The following is a 13,792-nucleotide window of genomic DNA, read 5'->3' as shown; positions in this document are numbered from 1 at the left end:
GTGGGTAGAGAGCTGGCCTCAGAAACAGGGCACAAGCAAACAAGGAAACAAGGAATTTTGGCAGAAGGACACAAGATCTGTCTCTGACAAATACTGACCCAAGGCAAGTCACTTAATTTTTCAGTGCCCCAGAGTAGCACCAGTGCAATGCCCACAGCAGTCACTATGGATGTGCATGTGTATTTCCAGGGTAAATTCACAAAAACATAAACTCTCTTCCTCAAAAATGAAAACAAAATATTTATTCACATACCAGAAAGCCAATTCCACCACGATAACATCGAAGTTTGTACACATTACCAATAATGGGAGCACCACCATCCACATGCCTTCCCTCCTAGGCACCCCCAGAAACAAGCTCCCCTAGGCAATATTCCACCCCTTCTCACTCAAGGTAGCTGCTCTGCCTCACTCTCAGCCCTGTCATTCCCCTCTCCACCTATTTGCCAAGCTCCTCCCACCATCCGTTCCATGTGACTCAGGCTGTGGGCTGGGTCAAACCATAAAGCAAGCACATGGATCTACTAACAGGCAGGGAAGATCTTCAAAGTCCTTTACCATTATACCCAGGAAATATGCTAAAGCTATAAATTGCAGAGGAGGTGCTGGTAGAAGGTAGAAGGAATTTCTTCACCAGGAATTCTCTAAACCCAATGAAAACCATTAATCCTGTGAAAAAAATTAGGGGAAGATGGTAAGTGACAGACAATACCAAGACATCCCCTCATGATGTCATTGGTCCTCTCAGAAAGAAGGATGAAGAACAACAAACCCAGAACTTTTTCCTAGGACAGAGATTAAACAAAGAGTTAAAGAACTGAAGGATTTAAAATCTCAGTCTACCTCTTCTTCTAGATTGGGGGAAGGGGAATCAGAGACAGGCACTCAGGGCTGGCCAGAGGCTCAGCAGCAGCTCTTGGCAGGCCAGTCCCGACCCTTGAACAGGTACAGGTGACAAGGGAATGAGGCCAGGTCGTGGCCTGGAGGAGATGGCTAAATGTCAGGGAGTGGGAACACTTGCACCCAGACCCAGCTGACTGCTCAGCCAGCTCTCTACCTCTCCAATCAGCCTCTTTTGATGGGATTTTGTAGAAGGAGGCTGCAGCTCCTCCACTCTCAGCTCAGGGGAGGTATCACTGGACAGAATCACAGATGATTGGGTATCAATGTGCTAAGAAGTAGTTAAGACATCATGTCCTCTGGGATTATTGAAGAAGTGTAAAAACTTTTTTTGCTGGAATTACATTAAGGGAAGGAAGGACTCAGATTCCTCAATTGAGGAAATGCATTTATTTTTATCCCTAAAGCAAACAAAACAGAGATAGGAGGTTAGACATTTTTATTTCACAGTAAAACTATAGTATCTCCTTGTCAATATTTTAAGTGCTTTTGGACAGGTAGGAGAAATTTATTAAAATGATAAAAATTATTTGAAAATCCTTGGGTCAATCAGGAGATGTGCCTAGTCCTTCCAGGGATCAATAGCTAAGACAGCCCACAGTGGGGACAGGAGGAGCCAAACCTGTCTGAGGTCACTTCCTAGAGTATGGCCCCTGAAGGGAGGAAAGCTTAATCTCTACAACTCACAACCCCACCCTCCTCCTCCCCAACCCCAACCAAGCTGTCAATTGTAGAGCAGCAGACACTCTACCCAGCAGCTGGAAAGTCAGTTCAAGAGAATCTCAGAGACATTTGAGGGAGCAGAGACACAGACTTTCCAGGGAGACCTAGAGTGAAACCATGGAAACAGAGCAGAAATAGCTTCAAGGAGTGCAGTCTCTGACAGCAGAAAAAAACAACCTGCTACCAACTCAGGATGGCAGTCAAGAGTGGGATGGTGAGGAAGAATAGCCTCTGTGAGTTCAGGTGAGTAATCAGTCCAACAGAAATGCTGAATGCAGAGGAAAACTTTTGGAAGGTTCTATAAAAAGAGGCACAGACTGCTGGTAGTGCAGTGGATAGAGCGCCGGGCCTGGAATCAGGAAAGATTCATCTTCCTGAGTCCAAATCTGGCCTCAGACACTTAATTGTGTGATGCTGGGCAAGTTATTTTCACCCTGTTTGCCTCAGTTTCCTCATCTGTAAAGTGAGCTGAGGAAGGAAACAGCAAAGCACCCCAGAATCTTTGCCAAGAAAACCCCAAATGGGGTCATATAGGCTCAGACACAATTGAACAACAACATACAGAGAGGAGAGGAAGGACATTCCAGTAGCAGTTGCCCTGTTCAGGCTTGTTCCAGTCTCACCTTCTAACACCACTCATTCTAACTCCTGGCTGACCATCCAAAATTCCTGTCTCCCCAGACGGCCCAAAAGGGCAATGATACCACATTTTTGCCCCTGTATAGAAAGTTTCCTGAGGAGCTGACCCTTTCTTATCTGGAGCCTTGATGAAAGCTCCCTCTTACCTGCATCCAGGGATGCAGTGTTGCCAACATTTTAGCTAAGGGAGCCATTTATTTCAGGTGAATTGACTTTGCCTGTAATTGAAGAAAAAGAGTTTCTCCTCAGCCACAGCATTAAAGAGTGAAACATTTCCTAACATATAGACACCTTGGTCCCTCAAACACTTTCTAAGAAGGAGCTGACTGAAGGATCCTTGGGGAAAGGAATCATTTAAGAGGGTGCTAATCCACTTTTCTGGGCTGTATAGACCATTCTAAGGGAGCAGAAGCACCAAGGCCCAGGTGACTGCCTACATGGTATAGAACAAGGGAGGGATGCAAGAGGTCACCTAGGCCTAACTCTAAAGATGGTCCATCTGTCTGGGAAAGGGAGAGTTCATTGAGGTCAGATCTAAGATGCTGCTAGAATGAAGAACCAACCCCCTCACACACACACTTAGGGCTGAGCTGAGTATCAAAGATGCAGCCTCTCATAGCTGGGACATATAATGCTGATTGTCACAGGGATGATGATGGAAGTGATGCTTTAAAGGCCATTCCAGTATTCAACAGTGCCAGCTGTCCAAGGATGGGACAGGAGAGGGAGAGCCTAGGGAACATAATGAGAGTGGGTCCAGTCTCCAACCTGCTCAGCAGTCTAATGAGTAACAGCCTCAGAAGCAGTGGTCTAGGAGGACCCATAAGGAAAAAGACCTGCTGTCAGGAGTTGGATGGTGGCTGACCAAGGGGGCCCATCATTGACATCACAATGCCACAACCTGAAGAAGAATCCCTTGCTGCAACGGCAAATCCCTTACTTTGAGGTGGGGAAAGAAGGCAAAGGTCCTCAGTCTGATAGTCAGAAGTAGGTTGACAACCATTTGGAATCATGACATACTGATCTTTCAAGGGCAGCAGCTCCAGTTCAGATGCCTAGCAGCTCCTCATCTACCAATTCCTCCATTCCTCTCCATAAATTCCAGTGGCTTGTGTAGACGGACCCTCAGGGCTATAGTCAGGACAGTCTGAACCTACAGGGAATCCTGGCTCTTGGCCTAAACCAACTCATTCCAGAAGTCCATGGCTCCAGAGTCTGGATGCAAAGATATGGGTAGTTTGGAACAACCAAAGGCTTTGGGGACTATTTTCATTTTGCTTATGCAGATGATCAGCTTTACAAAAGCCATTTGTAAGAACCAAAGAACACCCAGTCAGGCAATACTAGGACTGTCTTTCTCCTAAGCTCCCCATAGACTGTCTTGATGCTTGAGGCACTAAGCCAAGGCCAAGGGGCAAGGCTGATTCCACCAAAGATAACCTCCTTGCCCTCTTAAAGTGAACCCAACTCAGCCTTTGTATCTCCCTTCCCATTAGAAGCAGCTGGGTGGTGCAGTGCCTAGAAGGATGAGCCTGGACTCACAAAGATCTGAGTTCAAATTCAACCTCAGACATTACCTAGCTGTGTGACCCCAGCCAAGTCATTGGCCCTCAGTTTTGCCTCAGTTTTCTCAACTGATAAATGGGGGCAATAACAGCACCTCCCTCCCAGGGTTGTTGTGAGGACCAAATCAGATAATATTTGTAAAGTGCTTTGCAAACCTTCTAGTGGCACATAAATACTTATTGCCCTCATCCATACTGGTCCTTCTGGTTCCTTCCTAGCTTTGCCTGTGCCCTCTGACCCTGTTTGTTCCTAAAATTCTCTCTAAGATGAACAACTCAGTCTCTGGTGTCTGGCTCCTTTGTGGCCTCTATACAAAAGTGATGTCTTTCCATCCCAGGAGAATCACTACCTTCTGCAGGATTCCAGGCTAACAGACACTGGGGGGGCTTGGTCACTGAGCAATGGACAACTTATGGTTGGAGCCTGTTCAAAAGTGAGTTCCCTGATAAATGTCCTAGACTTCAATTTTCTTTCCCTAGGAAAATGGGAGGGAAAGAACTTCTAAGCAGCCTGATATTGGAGACCCCATGGAGATCCTGGTGCTTGGTCAACCCTTACATCTGGGGACACTGTATGACTGTTGTTCAGACACCTCTATCCCTTGTAATTACCCTCTTTTTTTCTAATTTAATTTATTTATTTTCAGCTTTCCACATTCATTTCCACATAATTTTGAATTTCAAATTTTCTCCCCATTTTCCACCTACTCTTACCCCAGGATAGCTTGTATTCTGGTTACCCTTTCTTCCAATCTATCCTCCCTTCAACCCCACCCCAATCTCTTATCCCCTTCCCTTCTATTTTCCTATAGGGCAAGATAGATTTCTATACCCCATTGCCTATATATCTTATTTCCTAGGTGCATGTAAAAAACAATTTTTAACATTAATTTTTTAAGTTTTGAGTTCCACATTCCCTCCTTTCCCCCCTCCTCACCCACCCTCATTAAGAAGCCAAGCAATTCTATACTTGAGTAGTCATGCAAAATACTTACATAACAGTCAAATTATAAAAGACTAACCACATTTCCCTCTATCTGGTCCTGCCCTCCATTTATTCTATTCTCTCCTCTGACCTGTCCCCTCTACCAAAGTATTTGCTTCCAATTACCCCTTCCCTAAATCTGCTGTCCCTTCTGTTATCCCCCCTTTTTTATACCCTTATGCCCTGCTTTCTGGTAAGGTAAGATAAACTTCCATACCCTATTGAATGTGTATGTTACTCCCTCCTGAAGTCAGATCCAATGAAAGCAAGACTCACTTATTCCCTCTCACTTTCCCCCTCTTCCTCTCCGTTGTAAAAGCTCCTTCTTGCCTCTTTTATGTGAGATGATTTATTACATCCTATCTCTCCCTTTCTCTTACTCCCAGTACATTCCTCTCAAAACTTAATTTTATGTTTTACATATCATCCCTTCATATTCAGCTCACTTTGTGCCCTCTCTCTGTCTCTGACTCTGTCTCTCTCTCTGTTTCTGACTCTGTCTCTCTGTCTCTCTCTTTCTTTATATAGATATACATACATACATACATACACACACACACACACACACACACACACACACACACACATATATATTCCCTCCAACTACCTTAATACTTGGAAAGGTCTCATGAGTTACAAATATCATCTTTCCATGTAGGAATGAAAACAGTTCAACTTTAATAAGTCCCTTATGGTTTTTCTTTCCTGTTTACCTTTTCATGCTTCTCTTGATTCTTGTATTTGAAAGTCAAATTTTCTATTCAACTCTGGTCTTTTCAACAAGAATGCTTGGAAGTCCTCTATTTCATTGAAATTCTATTTTTTTCTACTGAAGTATTATACTCAGTTTTGCCGGGTAGGTGATTCTTGGTTTTAATCCTACCTCCTTTGATCTCTGGGATATCATATTCTAAATTGTTCAGTTTCTTAATGTAAAAGCTGCTAAATCTTCCATCGTCCTGATTGTGTTTCTACAATACTTGAAGTGTTTCTTTATTACTGCTTGTAATATTATCTCCTTGACCTGGGAACTCTGGAATTTGATTACAATATTCCTTTGAGGATGTCTTTCAGGAGGGGATAGGTAGATTTTTTCCATTCTTATCCAGTGGTCCAGGAATATCAGGGCAGTTTTCCTTGATAATTTCTTGAAAGATGATGTCTAGGCTCTTTTTACATTGGCTTTTGATCTTTACCAGCCTCTTTAAGAGAGGCAGCTGGTGTCTCAGTGGATAGAGCACTGGACCTGGAGCCAAGAAGACCTAAGTTCAAATTCAAACTCGGATACTTCCTATCTGTGTAACCCTGGACTAGTCTGATTGCCTGACAAAAGGATGGAATCAATGTACCGGAAAAAGAAATGGCAATCACTCCAATATTTTTGCCAAGAAAACCCTGTACACTGCTATGGTCCATGGAGTCAGAAAGAATCAGAAATAATGAACAACAAATATGAAAGAGTCACTTAAATTCTATCCCAGTTACTGCCTTCCTGAGTCATGTCCCAGAAGCCTAGTACTGTGCAGCTAGGTGTTGCAATGGATGGATTTGAAGGGACAGGAACTGAAATCGGGAAGAGGAGTCCAAATCCAGGCTTAGGCACATTCTAGCTGTGAGACCGTGGGCAAGTCACTTAACCCTGTCTGTCTTAGATGGGAGTGATAAAAATAGTGCTTCCCTACCAGGGTTGTGCTGAGGATCAAAGGAGACAACATATGCAAAGCACTTTGAAAATAATGATTTATGGCTTTTTTGGTTTTAGTGGCAGCAACAGCTGCAGGAAAAGGGGCAGCAACAGACTCCCACCATTAGGCAATACCAGCAGCGAGAGGGCCAGCCTAGAACTCCAGGGAGTTCACAAGACCCTCTGCGAGGACAGCACCAGGAGCACTATCCCCAGCAAGGAGGGAGGCGAGGGGCCTAAGATCATGATGGACAGCCCCAAGGATGCCATCCTCGTCTACTCTGAGAAGATCAAGGCTCCGGAAAAGGAAGAGTTCCTTGAATGGCAGCATGATCTAGAAGTGAATGATCGAGCTCCCAGCCAAGCTCGTCCAACTGTATTTCACTGGACAGGAGAAGGAAAAGAGGTCTACTTATCTGGATTCATCAATAACTGGAGGAAACTACACCTTACAAGAAGCCACAACAACTTTGTAGCAATCCTGAATTTGCTGGAATGGACAGTGGACCTACAATGCCTCTGAGCCAGTAGTGACCAGCCAGTTTGGCACAATTAACAATGTCATTCAGGTGAAAAAAACTGACTTTGAAGTGTTTGAAGCTTTAATGGTAGATTCCCAAAAGTGCTCCAATTTGTCCAAGCTGCGGAGTTCGCCACCAGGACCCTACCACCAGGAGTCCTATGTCTGTAAATCAGAGGAATGCTTCAAAAACCCTCTCATCTTTCCCACACACCTGGTCCAGGTCATCCTGAATAAGGACACCAGCATCTCGTGTGACCCAGTTTTACTGCTGGAGCCCAACTATGGCATGCTGAACCGCCTGTACACCCTCTCCATCAAGGACGGTGTGATGGTGCTCAGCTCCACCTACAGCTATAAGAAGAAGTATGTCACCCCTTTGCTGTGCAAGCTGATATGAAGACCTGGAGAGCAATGAAGAGAATGGTGCAGCATGGCCTGACCCATCTGCAGCTGATTCATGTCACAGGAACTGCCCCACACGGTCTTCATTCCATACTCTTCTAAAACATTTTCCACTCAACCTGCTTGAAGATTTGCTTCTGGCAACAGAACCCAGAGGAGCTGGCCAGCTGCTGTGGCCACTAACTGACCGTAAGACCTTCTGGCATTAACCGCAGTGGAGAGAGCGTAAAGGTAGGTGCAGAAGATTGACTGTAGCCCAAAGCACAGGGAAACCTGTGTGCACTGTTGGAGACACCCTCTAATATGTACTAGGCACCCTCCCAAAAAGTAAGACTCAGATAAGCCTAGACTCCAGTTGCAGGCTGCTCTATGTCTCAGGTCGCTGGGCCCAATGAAGGGGCTTTCCTCACTCGTGACTTTTCTGTCACTTTCAGTCAGTGTAAATGGTAACATCTCTGGGTGGGAGGTGTACTCCCCTTTGACTGGCAGTGAAATTGAACAGGAAGCTCTGGCCCTGGCACTCACACATGGTGGGGGGGGGGGAGGGGCAATAGTAGAGATCCAATGACTCAGGCCGGTAAAAGCATTTTCTTTTTTTACTCACCAACACTTGGGTGTGGATCATGTGAAAAGGCCCCTCAGGGACCCATCCCAGCTATGGCCAGGCTGCCCAGCGGGCTGAACTGTGCCCTGAGTCACTGTTTGTTCCAGGTTTGGGTTGTTGCTTGGAGTTGTTCTTAATCCTCCAGTCAGTCTTGAGGTGACTGATGACCCTCAGACTGACATAGCTGAGATCTCAAAACCAAATGATCACGCAAGGCTCCAGCAGGTGCCAGCCGTTTAGCAAAGCTTTTGTTTCTGAAAGGAATGTCAATTTTCTGGGGTGGATGACCTCACAAGGAAACGTCAGGAGGAATCGGCACTCCACCAGGCCAGCTGCGCAGTTAGCAACAGGCCAGGGTCCCCAAGTCCGGCCTTGTTTACCTCACTCTAGTGTTCATTCACTTAGTGCTCCCACACACCTCTTGTATCACAGAAACACTGAGTCACTGTCACCTTGTCATACTTCCTGAACATGTTTAAATAAAGATTTTTGTAAAAACTGAAAAAAAAAGAAAATAATGGTTTATTATTTTTACTTTTATGTTTTATACTCAAATTTAAAAACATTAATCCTTAAACAAATATGGAATAGTCATGTTTTTTTTTTAATTTGGAATTCCAAATTCATTTCCTCTCTCCTCTCATTGAAAATGCAGAAAGTTTTTACAGATTTTATATGTGCAGACATGCAAAACTTTTTTTTCAGATTACTGATGTTGTAAAATAAAACAGACCCCCAAAAAAACATCAAAAAAGTTCAAAAAAAAAAGAATTCTTTGCACTCTTATTCCATCAGTTCTTTCCACAGAGATGGATAGCATTTTGCACCAAAAGTTCTTCAGAATTGTCTTAGATCATTGCACTGCAGAGAATAGCTCAGTCATTCACAGGTGATCATCATACAATATTGCTGTTACTGCGTAAAATCTTCTCCTGGTTCTGTTCACTTCACTTTGCATCAGTTCATGTAAGTCTTTCCAGACTTTCTGAAAGCATCCTGTTCCTCATTTTTATACCACAATAGTTTTCCACCACAATCACATACTACAACTTGCTGAACCACTCCCCAATACTCTGTAAATATTAAAGTGCCATATAAACGCTAGGGAGTAATGTTATTATTATTAGCTAGCTAAACTAGAACGTCCAAAACAAGGGATCTGGCCAGAAGAAGCAATATTTCTTCAGAGACATAATTACTGCTTTTCTGTCTCAGAGAATGTTCCAAAGGTCATATCTTCAATTAACACGGCCAAACCCACAACGTAAATGCAATATTCCTTCTCCACCCACCAGGCACTGACCTCTGGGTCACCTCCTGTTCTCTATGTAGGGCAGGCAGTGTGTTGGCTACTCTTGTAGTCAGGAGACCAGGGCTCTGCTTTGATACATACTAGCTGTATGTTCTCCCAAAAGTTAACCAACATCTCGCTGAGTATCAGTTTATTTATCCGGAAATTGGGGCTAAAGGCGATAGCACTACTTACTTCATAGAAGTGTTTTGTAAGCCTTTTGAAACCAATATCACCAGGTTAAGATGCAGTCCCCAGGCTGGGAGGAGGAGAGGCTTCCCTACCTGTGGAAGGAACTGAGGAGCTAGGTGTGTACTGGGGCTGTTGGGTGGGAAGATTGAGGATCCACATTCAGGGGTTCAGAGTATGGAGAGGCTTTGGAAAGTTTCCCCCTATCAATCATAGAAGTCTCAGTGCAGTGAGGGAGATTCAGAACCCTAGAGACGTTCTTTCCAGATCAGAAGTGGGATTTTCTCCAGCTCTGTCATCTGGGCCTCTTGCCCTTCCTACCCTCCTGCCACAAGCTGCCTCCTAGACCCAGCTGTCCCTGCTAGAAAGGAAACCCTGAAGTGACAGGATGTGGTCCCTCTATACTCTGCCATTTATCCCCTAATGTCTCTGTTCCATCCTAAGCTTTACTTTACGGTAACCCATAAAGAAGACCCTCAAGAGAAATGTGACCACAGACCAATACAAGACTGACTTTAACATCATCACCTCTGACTCTATTGATGAAAAGGACAATTCCCTGAACATTGCTGTTGAGCTGAAAGCAAGTGTCCTGGGGGGTGAAGGGGAGAGGGGCCTGGTTGAAATAAGAAGTTCTGCCAAGTATTGGGACACCAAGATATCCCAAAAGCAAGCCCAGGTTACTCTTAAGTACAGTATGACTACACAGTTTTCCCACCTCACAATGAACCACTTGAGATATCAAAATATTTCTTACCATGAGATTTTTGATAATGGAACAGCCACCCACGTGGTCACTACAGTGCTCTGTGGGGCCCAGGATTTCTTTGTTTTTGATCAAAAAGTTTCCATCAATGAAAATGTCAAGGATATAGAAGCAACATTGAAGGCTGAGGCAGAGAAGACTGCCCATGCAGCAAGAAGATTACAGGGAGAGGACAGTGTGATAAAATCAACTCAGGAATTCAAGTGTCACCTTTATGGGGATTTTGTTCTTGGTACCAATACCATGACACATGAAGAGGCAGTAAAAGTCTTTGCCTCCCTTCCTAAGCTTCTTAGGGGCCATGGGGTACCCCTCCAAGTCTGGCTGTACCCTCTGGAGAAGCTGAGCTCCAAGGCTACCACCCTGGCTCAAGAATCAGCATTAGCTGGGTGTGGGATGTCCAGAACACTGTGGAGAAATTATCTGAGTATGATAAGAGGTGTCATGACATGCTGGAGGCACCAGGGCTCTCAGTCTTTTCTGCACCCAAGGAAGAGATCAGGCTATTCCAAGAGCTAAATAGGCAGTACAGACAACTTTTACAGAAGGAAATAGCCAAGGCCTTACCTGAGATCTGGGCAGGCAGAGTAGAGGAAAAGGAGCTAACCAGGATTTTAACCAGGGAAAACCAATTCACATTCAGCACTAGGAGGCTCTCAGAGTTCCATGATCAGAAGCTCCAGGAGATGAAGGTGGTAACTTCCCACCTCACCCTTCTGAAAGAGGTGACAGTCATAGTTGACCAGAATGAGTTGGGTGATATGGTACTTAGACTCTCCCCACAGATTTGTCCCGGTGTTTGCACTCACCTCCTTGCTGGAAGAACCCTACTTAGCAGATTGGAAATAGTGGCTATGGAATCCAGCATCATTCAGTCCTGATTGTGAGCAAAAGATATATTGCATATGGCTGGAGGACAGAAAGACAAGGAGAAAAGCAAAACAATTGGCAGAATCCTTTACAGTGTTTGCCAAGGCCAGTCATTCCGCTGAGAAGACTCAAAGCATTGTGGCCTCTGTCCCAGATAAGGGAGAACAAGGGGGTTTCCATTTACCTCTACGAAAAGGGACTACTGGTCAACACCACCTCTGAGCTACCAGTCAATCCTCCCCCTTCCCAGATTGGTGAGGTCACACATGACTGTGTAGAGCTCACATTGACCTCAGCATCTGGAAAGGAAGATAGGATCACTGGCTATCAGGTAGAGTGTCAGGTTGTAAGGAAAGGGAACTGGACCACCATCTCTGTGTCTGGAAAGCCAGAGGTATTCAAAGTGAGTGGCCTAGAAATTTGCACTGAGTATGTGTTCCGGTTTGCTGAAGTGTGTGCGCCAGGGCTCAATGAGAGCAGTGATGTGAGTCTCCGTGTGAGCACACTTACCCCAACCTGCCCTCCTGGGATGCCAAAAGCTGTAGTGGTAGGACTACAGTCTGTCACCCTGTGCTGGCAGGGTCCAAGTGTTGGTAGAGCAAGCATCATGATCAAAGAATATAGAAATACAGTACAGAGAGGAGGCTGAGGCAATGGGTGAGGAGGGGGAAGGAGAATGGCATGAACACACCACAGGAAATATCAAGACTTACTGTGACATTTATGAACTGATATATCACTCTGTGTACACGTTCCAAATTTCTGCTGTATGTAGTAGGGGCTGGACCAGTGAGAGCAGTGACAAGAGTGACTCAGTGACCCCCATTCCCATAGAGGCTTTTTCATCCTTAATTAAGAAGTTGATTAAGGTTGACTAAAGGCATATTATCTAAATATTTTAACATCTTCTGACAACCAAAATTCTTTTATATCTAGTTATCACTTATGACTGCATTCATAAAGACATATTGCTGAACCCAGGGGCAGGAAACCTTCACAAACCATTTCTTCCTATCCATGGCTTTCCTAACCAGATCCCAAGTGTCCTCTAGCATTACTCAATCATTAACCCAACCCCAACCAAGTACTTTGAGAGAGAAAAAAGAAAGAAAATAAAAGACCTAATAAATTAAGGTTATTTAGAAGAAACAGAGAGATGAAAAATAAGCTAAGCAGATGTTGGGGTTCTTTAATAGAAATTTGGAAAAGTTTCAAATATAACCCACTCCTTATTTTTAAAGCATTCTTAATGCATCTAGAGTCTCTGTTAGTTTGGGAACATAAAAATGTATTGTGTTGAAATCAGTTTGTATCCCAAACAATTAGGTTTGATTTACTTGGAAAAGTAAAAGACTGAAAAAAAGCAGAAAAATTTAGAAGACCAAATAATTTGCCTTTCTCTCCACCAGCAAAAAAAAAAAAAGGACTCTCCTCTTTTCCCTCGACTTTTGTCTTTTCTGCACCTCCCAAATAAATTTTTAATTTTTTCTCCCCCCCAACCTTCATGTATAATATAAAAGTGATTTTCTCATTCATGGATGAAACCCAAGGAAGGTGTTCATACTATTTTTTTTAGATACACTTTCTCCTGGTCCCATTTAATAAAGGTCAAGGGCTTCTTATTCCCTCCAGCATCCAATGTAAGATCTTTTTATAACATTGGCCCTTCTTATATTTTCAGGATTCTTCTACCATATTCCACTCTATGTATTTAGCAATCCAGTGATCCTGACCTTCCTGTACCTAGGTGTTTCACTGGCTGTTATCCCATTCTCTCCTTGTCCATTTCAGCCTCTAGGCTTTCTTGACTTCCACCAAATTCCTCCAAAGTTACTAAAGTCAAACCATTTGTAAGAAGCCTTTCCCTTTGCCCTGACTACAAGTGCCTTTCTTCTGTGATGAGCTCCACTTTATCCTGGTCATGTCTTTTTTGCACAAAGTTGTTTGCATGTTGCCTCCCACATTTTATTGTGAGTTTCTTGAGAGCAGAGAATGTCCTTTTGCCTTCCTTCATATCCCCACTGCTTAACACAGCGCCTGGCACAAAGTAGACTCTTAATAAATGTTTCTTGATTTGACTGTTTTGTCCGGTGGTTTCATTTTCATTTGAGTGCCCAAGTCCAGTTGTACCTGATTAGATAACAGTGCCATTCAGGTTATCTACTTCTCTTGTCTAACACTTGCTGAGAGTAGACAAATCATGCTCATGGGGAAGGTGAAAATAGGAACTACAACCATTTCATTACCTCAACCTTTAACAACATGGTGACCTAACATTAGAAAGGCCCCAACTACTCCAAAAGGGAAATCAAATATAACAAACTGTGGATAAGAGATCCTGCAGTTTTGTCTAAAAGGACTTTCACAATTTCACAATGGTAAAGCTATGGAGTCACACTCCTTTGTTCCCTGTCCTTGAACCAGAAATGTCTTCTCATTCTGATTAGCCCTGCTAGCTGAAATATTCCCCCAGAATTCAAAGAATTCCCCTGATTTCCTTGGAATGATTGTCATTTTTTCTAGATGAGGACTGCTGGGTGGGCTTTCTCCCTTATGTGGGAATCTGAAGGAGCTGTTAAAAGAAGGAAAAAAAATAGAGAAAGGAGGCAGTGGGGTTTCCCCTTCAACTTTCCCTCACCTCCCACATCAGC

At 44.0% G+C, this 13,792-nt stretch overlaps 1 protein-coding gene and 1 pseudogene across 1 annotated transcript in view; both read left to right on the top strand.

Annotated features, from left to right (window-relative positions):
• Positions 1-7,416, top strand: part of LOC140531845 (uncharacterized) — a 38,221-nt gene extending 30,805 nt beyond the window's left edge. Inside the window, 3 exon segments of the mRNA XM_072650525.1 lie at positions 856-945; positions 6,575-6,991; positions 6,993-7,416. Of these exon segments, the coding sequence (XP_072506626.1) occupies positions 856-945; positions 6,575-6,991; positions 6,993-7,416 (931 nt within the window).
• Positions 7,417-8,078: 662 nt separating this feature from the next.
• On the top strand, positions 8,079-12,019 carry LOC140531844 (verrucotoxin subunit beta-like; annotated as a pseudogene).
• The last annotated feature ends 1,773 nt before the right edge of the window (positions 12,020-13,792 follow it).

Source organism: Notamacropus eugenii, chromosome 3 (genome assembly GCF_028372415.1).
Source record: "Notamacropus eugenii isolate mMacEug1 chromosome 3, mMacEug1.pri_v2, whole genome shotgun sequence".
NCBI lineage: Eukaryota > Metazoa > Chordata > Mammalia > Diprotodontia > Macropodidae > Notamacropus > Notamacropus eugenii.
This window is presented reverse-complemented; position numbering and strand designations above follow the sequence as displayed.